Below are 16,613 nucleotides of genomic sequence, written 5' to 3' on the forward strand. Positions count from 1 at the left end.
ACACCAGCCTGAGGACAGCTTTTATTGCCCGCTTGTGTCTTTCCAGGCCAGAAACATGCCTTAAACACTCCAGTAATTTTAGCAAAGGTTCATTACTTCCACTGCAATCCACAGAGCATTTTTTGGTGGTGGTGGTATTTTTGTTTGTTTGTTTTGTGTTTTTTAAAACAACAACAACAACAACAACAACAACAACAAAAGACCAACATTATTAGTTCCCTTCTTAAAATCTATATGAATTCTCAGTATTTTTTCCAACAATATTCGACCTCTTGTAGCTACAGAATTTCAAATATTAGGTCTGTTTTCTTGTTTAGAATGAACACTGATGTTCCCTAACCATCTCTTCTACTTAAAAAGCAAGTTAACTCCTGTGCTGCACAAGATGTTTTTCCTGCAAGCAGAGAGGAAGGGGACACTCTCAGAGTTCCTGCATTCTTCTCCTCTTCTTTCTCTTCCCTATTCCCTTGAAAATCTTTCAGATTGAAACATAACCACATGATGTAAAGAAAAACATCATGCCCTGAAAACTTATGCAGGTGTTCTTCCTTGCAATGAGAGGCTTTTACCAGGGCACAGCAGTAATAACAAGGTAGGTACAAATTATTAAACTCAATTTAAGCAAAGACCTCTCAAATCCTGGCAACCAGTTGGAGCCCTCCTGTGGTTTTTGCTTTATACTTTGCTTTGACATTTTATATATATGATTTTGGATCCCATCAGCAGCTCTGTTCTCAAAGAGTGCTGGGGAGGTGCCCTGGTACCTGAGATCTGGCGAGGTGCACAAACAGTTTTAATTGCACATGATGGCCGAGTGGGGAGGGAAAAAGAAACAACTCCAGCTGCCCCATGACACAATCTCACCACGTATTTTCTGGGCACCACCTTTGCTGCATGAAACGGGACAGGGTGCAGCAACTTTCGTGGGTGCTCTGAAGAATTATAAATTAGAATAAGCAAATACAATAAATAAATAAAAGAAATTCTCATCTATAAGAATTATACACCTCATCAGCAGCTACTCTATTGTGAGTGCTGGAGATGTCCAGGTTCTCCACAAGTCACAAAAATATCTCTGCGGCCAAATGTCAGAGTTTTGCAGGCTTCACTTCACCTTCACTCTCTTTAATTAAACCTTCTAAAGCACCGGTGATTTGCACTTCTGTATTGTCATTGCTGGCTTTTCTAAAACAGAAAACACTCTGTACCCAACTATTAACTTTCTACTTTATTAGGTTTAAGTTTAGCAAACCCTCAGTGTTTGCTTTCACTAAACTCCTTGGTATGGCTAGTTTAATATTTAACAAAGTTTTAGGCAAGGTAAAGAACTGGCTTTTTTTCTTTTTCAAAAATCCCAGTGTGACTTTGCCCTCGTTAGACTAACAATAGGTTGTTCCATCGCTGAGCACATGGATAACTGCAAACACTGGCGAAAGGTTTGGAAGACAAAGGGAGAAAGGCGGATACGCGGGGGTGCCAAAGTCACTTTGACAGAGGTTCTCCCGTACTAGCAACAATACAACAGCCTGAACTGTTTAACGCTCACTTAAACATAACATCAGACTTCATGTAATATCTATAAATAACAATGCTACTCTAAGCGGTGGGAGTGCCAGAACTTCATTTTAAAGTGTTCTAACTCAGTGATTTATACGCTGCTATCAAACTACTGTATTATAAATGGAAAATATAAAGCTTCATACATCCAATTTTCTGACTTTTCTTAATATATCTGTACAGTAAGAAATCTTCCTGTTCCTTCCCTCCAAACCAAACAGATGGCCGGATGAAGCAACGTGTCTGAAAATCTCTGCTGTCAGCTCTTTATATTAGCCATATATAACCCCCCATCCACTCCCAGGCCTGCATGAAATCGCACAATTTCAACAGAGGAAGCTACAGGACAAGTAAGAGGGGAGGGAAAAAAAACCCCAAAACCACAACCCCCCCCCCCCGCCAAACTCCTGCGTTCAGCAGTTCTCCTTTTGTTTCCTACAGAGTCTTGGAAGCGCAGTCAGAGCTAAACCCCGGCCGCTGATTAAAGGCGGAACAGGAAGGATTAAACCATTATCATGTCTTTAAATGCCGCCGAAGGCTGGTATGCGCCCCGTGGAAAATCACAACAGGTGCCACCCCGGCCCAATTTCAACAACCCCTGCAACTCGAGGGGCTAGTTCCTGCGTTAGCAACCAGCCTTTCAACTGGAAAGGTTCTGGCTAAATTAGCTGTAAAGTATCTTAACTAAAATGAGTATGGTGGTTTTGGCTTGCTCAGCTTGCCTCCCTGTGATTTGTTACATCACATACCGTCACAAATTTGGCACAACTGGCGTCCCTTTGACCGAAAACGTGCCTTGATGAGAAAGAGAAAGTGAAGACCTGTACAATTGTGTTTCATTTTTCTGGAGTGACAGTTTAGAAACCCATCTGGTAGCTTTCTGCCAATAACATTTTGCCTCCCTTGCTTTTAGCTCCTCTTTTGACCTCGACAGCTTGACTATGCCTGCAGAGAGCATGACTGTCCAGTCTCGCTCACACGCAGATTATCTGCCAGTTTCATGGAGCTGATGTTCAATGTTGAATAACGATAAGAATGCATTTACCAGAGGAATATTGACTTTTCATTTGTTGAACAAATATTAGGCATAATTCTTGGATGTCCTACACCTGTACATCTGAACAAGACACATCACTGCTCTGAGCTGGCGCTAGCGAATGAAGGGGAACTGATCTGGCGAGCCAGTCCGTGACAACAGGCTAGCTGTTTTTTAAGAAATCAAAGATGATGAGCATCTAATTTTGCAACTCAGTGAATATTCCCACTCGATGGGTGTGAAATAACCACAGACAAATAATCTCTTCACCTCTGTTTAAATGACTAGAGAAAGGAACATGCATCTATCTGATTTATGTATGCAATTAACTTCAGTGCACAGCTTGGTGCAATAGCACATGTATTTAGCAACATCAAATCACAGGAAAATTGTCAAAGGTCATGTTTGTAACAGAAAGCTGAGTTTCTGTTCAGCAGATCCTGTAGTGAGGTACACCAGCTCATTCTGCCTCCAACAGGTAGGTGGCACATTTCTGCATCATTACTATGATCTGCCCCTTCTTAAATATAAACATTCAAGTTTTAGAAACATTCATTTTTTCACCCTGTCTGCAGGAGTTACAATTTCATACTACCATCAAATAAAGGTTGACATTTATAAATTACTCTGGTTTCACAATAGGTTTTGCTTGGCTAAGTGACTTCACATTACTTAACTTGTAAGAATAAATTCTTGTGGTTTGCTGTCACATGACGATATAATCATTTAGATTAGATGAAAAATTAATAACAGTCCCTACAAAAGGATCAGGAAGTTTTTGTGTTTTGACCTGTCAATCATACCACTTTTATGGACAAGACTTTCTCTTTTTATGAATGCTGACTGCATCATGGAGGAGCAATCTTTAACAATCTTCCTCAGTGAAAAATACTGGAACTGTTTATATTTTGGGACTGTTTCTAGCAGAGGCCTTACCAACAATATAAGAATTTGCCTTAACAACTTGCAGTGTTACTCCAGTTTCTTGTCCAAGTTCAGACCATGGTCCTCAATGGGCATGTAGCCCCTTGAACCCCTATAATAATTACTCCTACCTTTAATTTCCTGTTCTGCCAACAAATTGGGATGAGATGGCCCTAAAAACAAAATTGCAGAAGTTTACGAACAAAGTGATGCTGACACAATCGTTCAGTTGCCTTTTCCATGCAAAAGTATTCCCCAAAGCCGATGGGCCATCAACTTATTGTACCCAGTAAGTGTGGCCTGTAAGGTCAACAGAACTGAGATAGGGGCTGGGGTAATTACAAATGAAACACAGAAAAACAAAGGTGACAAGGACAGGAAGTGCCACAGCCCATCCCTTTACGGATCTTGAGCAAGGCCTTACTGGCAGGACAAGCATTTTGCGATAGCACAGTACATCTTGGTGGCTCCCTCCTTCCCTCTCCCCAGCTTCATACTGTTTGACCATATGGCCAAACTCCCCAGTCTGATACGGTCTGGATTTTTACCCCGTTTTCCTTAGTAAACCTCTACAGAATAAGTCACAAGGAAGGAAACAAAGACCGAAACTGTCAGTATATGCAGGACAGGATGTCAAATCACACCTAGGAGAGGCTTGTATTTTCTTCTGCTTTTAAAGTTATTGAGGGGATGGGAAATAGGAAAAAAAAATGCAGTAAGACAGCACGCTAAGGATAACTCCAGAGATGGCAAATGCAAGTCTACCAAACACATGGAAACAACTGCAAGGAAATAGCAGAATTTTTCAAACAAAGTTGCCTGGGGAGCAATTTTTCTATGCTTACAGTTAGCTTCCAAGTGTGTTCCCTCTGCTGAAGGGAGCATGTGCTTAACACATGTGCTGGCTCAGGATTAGGCAACTGACAGTTGTGGGTATTGCAGAATATGCTGACATTCCCAAGCAGCTCTACTGGAAGGGGATTATATATCCCAGTGGTATCAGGCTGAGAGAGACCCTGGGAATAAGGAAATTGGCACACACGGGTAACTGGTCACTTAAAACTACAAGCTTTGGACACTTCTATTGCAAACCCTCCCCATCCCATCCTCGTACTCAACTGCCAAGCCCAGGAGGAAGTAAGGTCATCGATTGCAATGAAAGCCTCCTCTCCAAGCAGCAAACCAGCTTTTCTGGCCACCAGCTGTACCAGCTCACCACAGGACCCCCACGATCCTGCTGGACCCCCACGAGTGAGGCAGGATGCTGCCTGCCCAGCTCCTACATGGGAAGGCAGGGCACCGCGCTGGCAGTGCTATGCCTGGTGCCCAGGCTCACTGGTCCCCACTGCGCCAGCAGCTCACCCTCTGACAACAGTCTTTTGAAGATACTGGGAAAGAGGAGGCGATTTCATGCAAGAAATGTAACGTTGGAAGTCCTGACTGCTTCTGACCATCACAGATCCTGCTGCGCTTTCCACAAGAACAGTTCGTCTCCTGGCCAAACTCCAGTTTGTGTAACTGCATTTATTGGGTAATTATACTTTCTTAAATTGTCCCAGCAGTTTCAATTTGCCACGGTGCTATTCACTCCCTTTCAAGATGCCGTGGAGTGTTACAGCGTGCTGACAAGCAGCTGTTACGTTTCACCCAAAAAGTGACTGCATGGCAGTGGTGGGTGAAAGCCATTCCTGTGTGTGCATTGTGTGCTTGCACATGGTACCAGGACTGTGTAAAATGCCTTGGGGTTCCTTGGGGGTGAGCAATGCTACATAAGCGTAGGGTAACAGTTAGCTATCACATAGTAACATAACTCACCGCGACGTAGCTAGGATGTTGTGGGCAATTTTTGTTTAAATTTAATATAATCTTGTAAAAAGCATCTTCCTTTGGTCATTGAACAGAACATCATAGCTCAACAAAAATGAAGTGAGAACTGTTATAAATTCTAGACTGCACACTTAACATACAGTAACAGCCACAATTTGACTTATGTCATTAACCAAGAAAATCAACAATACAGACAAGAGAGGCTGATAGCAAATGTGTTATTTGGAAACCTCTGTGCCAGCAGATGCCACCACTGCCCTGTGTGCACACCCCACCTGCCCTGCATCTTCAACTCCTTGTGCACCCAATGCGCCAAAGATCAGAATTTTTCATGCATTTGTTTGACAAGCCAGGCTTTCATCCTGCTTAGCCAGCTTCTTACCCATGCCTTAAAAGTAAGCGTGAGGCAGCCATCCCTCATTTCCTCTACCAAACCACTGAGGAATCTTGTAATATCAGGATTTTATTCCAGAGAGGAATAAAACCACCGTTACCTTCACAGTGGGTGACTAGTGTAGTAGCGTTTGTGGGTACCCTGTGAGTGCCCTTCAACAGCAGATAAGGATAGCTCAGCTCCAAGGGTGCTATCAGTGTGAGATCACTTGGATCACGATTGACTTCTGTACAGAGAAAGCCAGTGCCTGAAGCATCTCCAGGTTCACTATCTCAGCCGTTCGTTATAGACCATCTTTTTCCTCCACACCTTTTTCTTGCCAGGTCGTGAATTAGACATCAATGGAGACCATACCTCAGTTCCAACAAAAACCCTCCGACACCTTTAGGCATCTCTGCACAATCTCAAAAGAAAAAAACCAAAACCAAAACCAAAAACCATACAAAACAACCAACCAAAAAAATCCAAAGCCCTAAACCAAAACTCAAAAAAGAAACCATGCTACTTTTAATTTAAAAAAAAAAAAAAAAAAAAAAAAAGGTATTCTCTGGTGGTCTATCCAAGAAAGGGAGACTCCAGCTTATAAACTAAAAGATGCTGCCTGACCAAATGACTTATCTGTGTAGTCAGACATCTTAATAAATAAAATCACTGGCAATATTCATGCCACACCATCAAACAGCAGATTACAGCTTCCTCAGACACAAACAAAATCCTGCAACATATCTGTTTTGCTATGGAAACTACTTGGTGTTATATACAGTATTCATTAGAAGGGTGAATGCTATTAGAGCTACAAAACTGTACACCAAATTAGTTTCTGCTATTAATAGCCTACTGATATACACATTTACATAAGCTTATGTCTTCCTTCTAATTATTTTCTAAGCTAGACTTCAACTATGAAATCAATCAGGCTTAAAGGGAAGGGTTTTTTTTGTTTGTTTAAAATTTTGTCAGGCCTACGATCTACGAAGCCAAATTCTGTTTGGCCTGTGAAGCACTGACAATTTTACTTTAAAGAACACTTTATGTTCACAGACTGCAAACAAACAGCAGAATTAACAACTGAAGTCCAAACATGCCCTGAAACGGTTATAGTCTTTTTCTTCAACATCTGACTAATTTTATCAAAACGCTCAACTATTGAAACAGTTTTACCTGTCAGACTGCTGGTTTCAGCCTTATTGAATAACCTCAGGTACAGCAAAACTTTGGGTATTTTTATTTTTGCCCTTCCCCATTTTAGGAAACTTTGAGTTTTCAATGCCTCTCTCTCCTACAGTTTTTATTTCTGGCTCCACCAATATTTTTTGGGAAGGTGATGACTTTGCTTCTTTGGGAGTTAAGTACTGCATCCCAGGCCACTACAGCAAGGCAGCACGTTCTCATGACCATCGCCTTCCACCAGCTTCTCTATCAGTATGAATTTCAGAAGTTTTTTGTAAGCTATTCTGGAACATAACAACCAAAAATTCTCTGGCTGGCTTTACCCCTCATCTACCTATTTGGTGCCTCTAATGTAAAAAAAGGGAATTTCATATTATCCAGAGCATGGGTACAGATTTTCAGAGAAGTATGGAATCAAGTGTAATTTAATTCACCCTTATAAATCTTTCTCCTTCATGTGTCCATCATAAAAAAAAAAAAAAAAAAAAAAAAAAAAAAAAAAAAATCTATTTCAAGCATTAGACTTATGTTAATACTAAAGCACGCTCTTAGGATTTAGCAATGAAACACCTACCAACATACTGAAAATGGGTGTGGTACTACTGAAACCCCAAGCTGACAGGTGGTTTCTGTGCAAGTGAAATAAATTTATCACTTGGTGAGACAGAAAAAGAGTTACGCCAAACACGTAGCACAATCAGTCACTTATAAAAATGCAGGATTATCCTATTCCCACAAATGCTTGTCTTAAGTACAGATGCTACCAAAAATGTAACTTTAAAAAGAGTTGGGGTTTTTTTTTCCCTCTAATGATAGCTAACTCAAAGAAGTAAAACAATGCTAGAATTAAACTGATCTAAATTTAAATAAGTCCTTACCTTGTCCATAAGAATATACTCAATATTTGACAGGTAAGTATAGAAATGACAGTGTATTGCCATCTTGAGGCTTGCTAGCAGAACTGCAAGTCCAAACCAAAATACATACAGTTGTTACCAGGAACAACAGCAATTTAGCCAGATGTGCCAAAGCCATTATAAAACTTACAGCATTAACACCATATGTTTTACCTTTATTTTTATGCCAGGGCCTCTGTAGTTCCTTTTCTGGACTGGATATACCTTTAAAGAGGGAAAACCCTCAACAGTAGAACTAAAAAAACCCCCACTATTTAGCACGTTAGATCCTGTCACAAGGAGAATCAAGAAAATTCACCTCATTCTTTCAAGAAAAACCTGAAGTTAAACCTTAATTAGTAATACAGATTTCTCAGATCCTTTGAAATTACTGCTCAAGTTTAGTTCAGCACCAAAGACTGATTCAATTTAAGAAACAAGTTACATTAAACGATCACCCAAAATTACTGTATGTAATATTACAAAAATGTAAGTACACAATTACACATATGGCATTTCTTAATACAGATATGGTTATAACATAGGAGCATCCATAAAGAAAATGGCACGCTTCCCAGACATAAGACATTTTAGTGCTGGTTTAAAGGGGTAAGAATCACCAAACTACATTCAAAGGTAACAGCTATTTAAATTGTCCTTGCAAGACCCCACCTTTAAACAAATCTCTGTATCACAAACCTATGCAATACTCTGGCACCCGGGTCAAATTAAACCTACAAATGCCAAATACATAATCACTCTAACATTTTAGTCGTTTTTCTCCTTTTTTTTTTTTTTTTTAATTGGCATCAACTTCAGAAAAGATCAAAAAGATCACTTGGAAAACATGTGTCTGTTGATATTCCCACCCCTGAAATGGCATGGAATATGCTCTGTTGAATTTACAGTCACATGGGAAGTGCCAAGTGGAAACTGTGAGGTGTATATATATATTTGACCAGTATATAGGCTTTTAATAGAGGTCAGAGACATCTGATTTTGCTTGTTTGTGAAACCAGTTACATCTGTGAGGCTACTTACAAAGAGCTACTGGTTTACTAAAACTGCTAAAGCTGTTTTTCTTCTTCTCTTTTCTAAACAAACTGTCCTGTACTCAAAACACACAAATAGCCATTTGAAGGCTGTTGTTTTTACACCCACGGTGAAGTACACTTCCCTGGGCTATCCAAAGGTCTTTAAGCAAAAAAGAAAAAGCCTCACTGAGTTACCTGCTTGGTTTGCAGGCTGCCAGCCCGAGTACTTGGCAGCACCCGGGGGTCCCACTGGCTTGAGGGCTGCAGCAGATGTGGTGCTGGCGGGAGCAGGTCTCACGTCAGCGTTTTCTTGGCGGGCAGGCATGCTCCTTGCCGAGGTGGCCGTAAAAGCAGCAGGCTGGGTAGCCTCCAGGGAATCACTGTTCAGAAATGAGGGAGGAAAAAATAAAATGCCTTTCTTGCTAGAACAAGAGCGTTAGCGAAACGGAGATGTGGAGCGACATCCCTGCACCCTGGTGCAACAGAGCAGCACCCACCACTCTCTCATCACCGATGCTGGGGTGATCACCCCAAGACAATTCTGTGGAAGTTATATTTTCAAGCTGTTTTTTAATAACTGGACACTTGAGTAATTTCTGCCAGAAGTCAATATAGACAACTAAATCCCTTCACAATTTTCATTTAAAATAATTAAGTGTTGGCATGATACAGGTTAAAGCAGAACCCTTACTGTAGATTTGCTACACTCCCAGACTTTTTCAATACTTTTTTTTCTCTTGGAGAGTAGACAAATACTCATATAGTCAGTTTATTCTTGTAGATCTTAATAAAAACCATCAATCTAGAAGTGACTTAATTATATGCAATTTTCTTCTATGGGCCACTGCTCCCCCAAACGATTAAGTATTTTAAAAGAGCTATAAGTTTCTCTATTCATTAAACAACATGCACAATATTTTATATTGCCTCTTTAGAGCAGGTTACAGCTGCTTTTATATTTTAAGGGTTAGCAGAACTCTTTTAGCTATTTAAAAACACACGTGATGAAAACTGCACTTAATCACAATTCACGTAGACTGTAAGTAGCCACTAATTACACTGCCAGCAAGAAAATTTCGTATTTCTCATTTCCAGAGGCTGTTCAAGAATGAGAAAGTTATCATAACAAAATATTTATGCAGAGTAACAGTATTTGTATAATAGATATCTGCCTTTGGGAAGCTGAAAACAAGTATTTTCATTAAAAACCTTCAAAGTAGAGAAGTAATTGTGACGGTCATTTGCAAACTTAAGAGGATCACAAAACCAGGAAATGAACTCAACAGCATTGAGAAATACAGCCAAAACAATTCCAAATACATATTTTGTGCAATCTGGAAACCCATCAGTTAACACATTAGAAGCCTTGTGTTCTTTCCTCTATTGAAGAAAAACAAATTTACAGCACACGTGCATCGTGCGTATTTCACCAGGGTCATTCACAGAATTATAGATTGTGCCAAGTTCGTAAAGTAAAAATCTTTGAGCTATTTCTACGTTACAAGTATTGCACACACAATATTGCCTTGTCCATACAACATGCAAGAACTTGAACACACCTTGAGGCCAAAATGCAAGTTCATAACCTTGATTTTTTTGTCTCTAGATTTACAGGGTTAATAATTGATGTATTTAGAATCTTTTTCTAAGTAAGGGATAAAAAAAGATTCACAGTTTAGAGAATATATCTGAATGCTCAGTTTAATGAGTAACAGGTATTGCATTTGTAGGCTTTTGATAACAGCGATAGCTGTGCCGAACTGACACTGATGGATTTGCTATATGCAGCATGCACAAGCCCAGTGAAGCACAAAGTGAGACCTTACGTTCTGTTATGTTCAAATGTTCGAAGATGTTTAAAGACGTTTGTACAGGGCAAATGGAGGCATTTAAGGTACACGTAAGACTCCTTAAAGGCTTAGGATACAAATCTTTTTAACAACAGATTTTGAGGCAGCGGAGATATACTGCATAAAAGCACTGTTGCAGACTGAAAGAAAAAGGATAGGAAGACATCTTCTGACATTAAGTAGCAGGCTCAGTAGCTGAAGACAAGGTAGTTTAGGACTGGCTTTCACTATGAAAAAGATGTGTGTCTGCAACTTTAGTGTCACAGAAATCTCCTTCCATACAGTGAGCACATTTGACATGTAATCCATCAAACCCGCTCCAGGCCAGAGCCCCATCACAACTTTAAGAATTGATCAAAACACTGTTGGCCCTAAAAAAAAGAAAGTTTCCTCCTTCTCCATCCAAAAGACTCATCACCACTTGTCAAATCACTTTTCAAGTCTAGCACCTCTTTACTGCCTTTGTCTGAAACATATAAATCATAAATCATATAAATCATCTGTCATAAATAAGAAAATCCTGCTGAGTCAGCAGCTGTCTTTACACAGAAGAGGCTACTTAACAAGCAAAAATGGATGCTTGCATCCACTGCCAAAAAGGGTATCCTTCCAGCAGAAGGAGGATAGAAAAATGTAGAAATGGCTAACGTGTGCTGCTGGCAAACTGCAGCCTTACAGTAGGTAAAGGCGAGGAAGTACACTGACACTAGCCACAAGGCTAGTTGTAATGCCAATTTGTACTTCCACCATTGCCATTTTGGTGGTTTAATGCTGAGGCTTGTGCATGACATGGCATTCTAGTTCCTGAAGCAACAGATTATTGGAGACATTTAGGCTTTCATTTAGGAAATGAAGACTGAAAAGGTGAATTCTAATGACCCCAAACTAAAAGACAAAGATAAATCCAGCTATAAAAGCACCTGTGATTTTTGACTACCTCTGGTGGTTTATGTGCCAGGAGCCTATCCTAGAGAGAAGCTTCCCAAGGGAAAAGCTTGAAGTCATCACTCTGACAGAGGGAATTGTGTTGGCGAAACTTCTGACAGGTGCTGGACACCCTTTGTACTTTGCGCCTGATTCTTTCAAGCAAGAGTCGAATAAACTCAAGCCAGCACTACAGCCTGTTAATTTAACAGGCAGGCTGCTACTGCAGCTTGCCAGGTCTCTCCAGTGTGATATTGCCCACCTATGGTGAGCTGCAGGAAATGGTGCACACACCGGTTTTCCTGAATTACAGCCTCTAATCACAGAGTTGCCTGGGAGCGCACGTGCGGCGTTCTCTGCAGAGAGAAAGATAGATCCATCTTTGTCTCACTTTCAAAGAAGTGCTGCACCCTGGAGATGATCAACCTTTTAAGAGCTAAACTTCTTCAAATTCATGCTTCCAAATTAATTCCTCGACATTTTACTTTAAGTTCTTCTACACTGAGAAACACTCAAACTCCAATTATTTTTATCCATCTTTATAAATATAGTTATGCATCTTTTCAGAAGCACACTTACCTTCTACAAAGTGGCTGTACAATACCCAGAATTAGCCCTGCTAGTATTTTGTAACTCACTATGATATTGTACTATGATGACCCAAGATTCATTACCTAGAAAATACATGGTTTCAAGAGATAAAAATATATAAAAAAAATTCAAGAAAATGAATAGGTTACGGAAGAGCGCTCCCATCTGCTTTTCAGGGTCATCTCTAGAAAACTGAAGGAGGAATGACAAACCTTACATATTTACCAATTTCTGCATAAGTAGCTTTCTCAGACTTCCCAGATGACACTCATAGGTCAGGTTCAGGTCAAGCACATTTCGATGTCAAAACACTTGTACTGTTATTAATGACAAGCCTACCTTCTAACTGTAGTTTTAACCTTTTAACTCTGTTTCATAACTCTTAAATGATCCCTCCTCCACCTGATGAATACTTAGAGCAAAAATGAAAGTTTACTGTGATAAAAACTAATTCAACTAAGAGTCACATCCATTTTAAGAAAGACGATGTTGCTTGCAAGATGCGAATACTCTTGTCAAGCTTTGGACAAGTGGTTTTGACACTGCAAGAATGAAGGAATGGTGGAATGCGAGCCTGACTGACTCAGTCTTGTGTCCTGAAAACCCACAATGTGTTTAATAAGTCAGGGGAAGATTAATCAAAATAATCCTGGAAGTAAGTTGCAAGGGAAACAGATTGCAAAAACAGCCCAAGAAAAAAGTTCATCAAAGAAGCAAGCCGAAGACCCCTCTCTGTCTTTGACATATGATAGCTTGTACATGACATACTCTCCTGAATTTCCATGAAGAGCAACTCCTACTGCACAGTTCAGCCCTATTCTATCAGAGTAAGGGCATGTATGGAAAAGAAAGAACTTTCTGGGGCACCAGTCTGAGACCTGGGGACACAAAAGAGCCAGCATAAACTTTATCCAGAGCTCACAACAGTCTCCTCAGACTTACCCCATCCTGATCAACAAAAGCACTGTGGAAACACGCAAAATAGACTGCAAAGCAAGTCATCATTCCTCTGCTATTCCTCCCCAAATACCAAACACTGTATTACACCCTGTTTTTTGGTGGGAAGACAGGGAGAAAAAGACATTTGCCAGATGACTGTCCCATTGCTGAACGTGGTATTGAGAGCTTCTTGGATGCTACAGAGGGGTGATGGGCAAGGAACCTGCAGGGGAGGAAGCGGGTCCAGGTCACACATGAAATGAGCACCAGTTTTGCAGAGACTGCTCTGGGATATTTGCATCCATACCACACCCCCTTCTTTCCCAAAATCAGGTGCATCAAGACAAGGCTGAACACATTTCAGAGGAATTTTAAGAAATTTGCACTGGGAAATCCTTCTGAATGTATGTAGAGGTTTTGACATCCCCTCCCCCCCAAGTTCAAGAGAAGAAAAACACATGGTCTGGGGCTACAGATGCCTAAACCTCCCTCCATCCTTCCATGGAAATTCCTACATAATGCTGCCTAGAATTTCTTCACACACACTTTAGAGAAGACAACAGTGTGTCATGTTGTTATTAGCCAAAGGAGAAGCTATGGTCCTAACTGAAAATGAAATACAGCTTGTCGTCATGTAACTTCTAACACCGCTAAAATGGTAACAAGGGCCAAGTCTCTCAGACTTTCCCAAGCAGATTCAAGAGGTCTGGGTGAACTTTTTCCTCATGCAAGCCCAAGATACCAGGTTATCCATCCGTAAACATCACCACTTGAGCCCCGAGCTTCAGTCTGGTACATCAGTATTTTCCTAATAGTTCTCTGGATTACAAATGATATTTTAACTCCCACTTGTTGTCCAGAACAACTGCATGAGTCAGGAACAAGTCCCCTGTGATCTGAGAAAGCTTGCTGACAGGAGAGGTCATGTAGTATCTAAGAGACACACTGTAAATGCTTTCTTCAGACGGCTAGGAATTCTGTGAGGTTATTTTCCCTTAAGAACAATAAATCTTTAAAGACAAAAAAAAAAAAAAAAAAAAAATCACTCTTCTTGGTTTCTGGCACAACGAAGTGGAATATGATAGCCTTGATTCTGCTTCATGGCTTCTAAAACCAAAAGAGTTTAACAAAAAAAATAAGACTTCCCTTGCATTACACATTGCTGCCTGTTGGTTGCCTGTTAACCCCAAGAAGGCATCGAGCACACTGCAGAAACCTGAATAAATGGCTTCTAAAATATACATACAGTGCTTGACATAGGCACTCAAGACAAAAAAAAAAAAGAAATTTTTAATACAAGCTTTTTGAAACATTTATATTAAAGAAACTCTGCAACTTTGAAGTAAGGAAAGAATGATTTGTCTACCCTAAGGCCAAGTAAACTGTTACGTAGATGCTTCTCCAAAGCTTTACAGCAAAGTATTAGCACAGCTGAGATTAAACTTGAATCTCAGACCTCAATTTCTTGTTTTAAGCTACGTTATTTAAGTCGTACACATCACATGATGTATTTTGTCCACTATCAAAATACACGTTAGCTGAAGACATATATAAAACACCAGAAAAAGCCAGGTATGAGAATGGTGACAAAACCCCATGAACAGAGGAAATATATATGCCTTCTTACAAGGGCTTTCTGGTGTAACAATAAAGAAACAGAAGACAAAAAATACTCAGTGCTGACCTTGTTCCCACCCCTACTGCAAACCCATGGTCTCAGTCAGCTTTTTAAAACTGTGTTTACATTTTGTGTTAACCTGGCAGTGTTCCAATAACTTGCAAGACAGAAGAAAATGCAAAATAAAATAATAAAAAGAAAGAGCAGAGAAAGTCGTGTGGGTGGAGGTATTTCCATATCCAGTTACAGTGAGGGCATACGTAACCCTTCCATAAGCAGCGCTCTACACAGAAACAATTCAGAGCATCTTTCAGAATAAGTATTCTGTCAGAGTCAACACCAGTGTTTATCTGACAAGGCCAGACTATCTTCTTTTCAAGTAATTGTATGTGGCACAGTGTCAGGTAGATAAAGCAAAAGCTATGTCAATGCCCATTCTTGCTAGCATCTCCCAAAATTTCACAGGGTTTTTGCGATGTGATTTAATTTTAGGGCAGAGCTCCAATTCTTGGAAATGCAAGATATTAAATACATCATTTCCTTTGCTGCATATATGTAGTTTGTTAAAAACCACAAACCCCAATAAACTTAAGTCTATCTCTATTGCCAACAGGATGAACACTTAGCTTAGTGAAAGATTGCATGGCTGTTATACCAAAAAAAAGTCCATTTCTGAGCAGTCTGGTAGGGGAAGAAAATATGTGGATGTTCAGTACCACTGCAGGCCAGTTAATAACAGAAATTAAGTCAGACAAAGGTCAATTCTCTGGCAGCTACCCAGTACAGAGCAGTTTAAGACAGCCAGCTTTTTGGAACAGAGACGGTAAAGTGAGAGGGATAAAAGGGAAATATTTCTGGAGCAACCCTACTGCAGAACAAAATCAAAACCCTGCTTTTGTTATAGCTAGAACCTTCTTGAGTTTTTCCCCCCGAGATAATGCAAACAAGCCTAAGCTACCTGAGTAAAATAGATTCATTACCTTTGCATGAAAGTTATACAAGATAGAGCCGGAAAACAAAACCCAAAAGTTGTTTGTGCTTATTTACTTGGCTTTCTCGGTTGACTCAGTTGTTTTTTGAACAAGTTGTTCTACTACATAATGTTGTATACTCATCTCTTTGGTTATGGGACATAAGATTTCAGCTCTCTTTCCTTATCAACTATTGTGTTGTGCGATGAAGTGAGCTGCCACTTAAAATAATTTTTCAGCATTACATTTGTGCACATACTACAATATGTCATTAGATGGACAGTAACGCAAAGACATTTTAATATCTGGTTTCTCACACTCATTGGGTACATTTCTCTCAAATCTATTATATTTTTCTTTTTTTCCTGACATAATTGATTGGTTTTGCTTGATCTTTGTTGAACTTAAATGAGAATACGTACTTCCCGACAGTAAATTGTAAGCATAATTTCTCGTCTTCTATCTCTTTTTCCTACATGTTTCTCAATCCGTAGGGCTGTGCTCCTTTTTTCACTAGGATGAGGCAGCACAAAGCTTCATTTCTACAGCTCCATCTACTGGCAACCCCTTCCTCCTTACCCGTGCTGGCAGCTCAGGATAATAATAAGGAAAACAGAAATCATTACCGTGGTATGTTGTATGATAACTTCAGATCAACCCCAGTTATTTGGGGAAAAATCCTTCAAAAATGCAATTTATGCATAACATTCTCCGACTAATGGTACTGCTACATCACTTTTCCAAAATTTGAGGTCACATTGTATTTGGGATGTCCCGAAGTCAGGGAATTCATTTTCACTGCCTTATTGGCTCTACTAAAGTATCGGCAAACAAACACCACAGCTAAAGAATAAAGTCTTGCTGGCAGCATGTCCTGGACTT

At 40.0% G+C, this 16,613-nt stretch overlaps 1 protein-coding gene across 4 annotated transcripts in view; it reads right to left on the reverse strand.

Moving 5' to 3' along the window:
• Positions 1–16,613, reverse strand: part of PDLIM5 (PDZ and LIM domain 5) — a 127,510-nt gene that overhangs the window by 17,201 nt on the left and 93,696 nt on the right. For all 4 annotated transcript variants that reach the window (XM_082314928.1, XM_082314927.1, XM_082314926.1 and 1 more), the window contains one exon: positions 9,034–9,218. In XM_082314928.1, coding sequence (XP_082171054.1) covers positions 9,034–9,218 — 185 coding nt within the window. The remainder of the gene's footprint in view (positions 1–9,033; positions 9,219–16,613) is intronic.

This window comes from Platalea leucorodia (genome assembly GCF_965183815.1).
Source record: "Platalea leucorodia genome assembly, chromosome: 6".
Classification (NCBI taxonomy): domain Eukaryota; kingdom Metazoa; phylum Chordata; class Aves; order Pelecaniformes; family Threskiornithidae; genus Platalea; species Platalea leucorodia.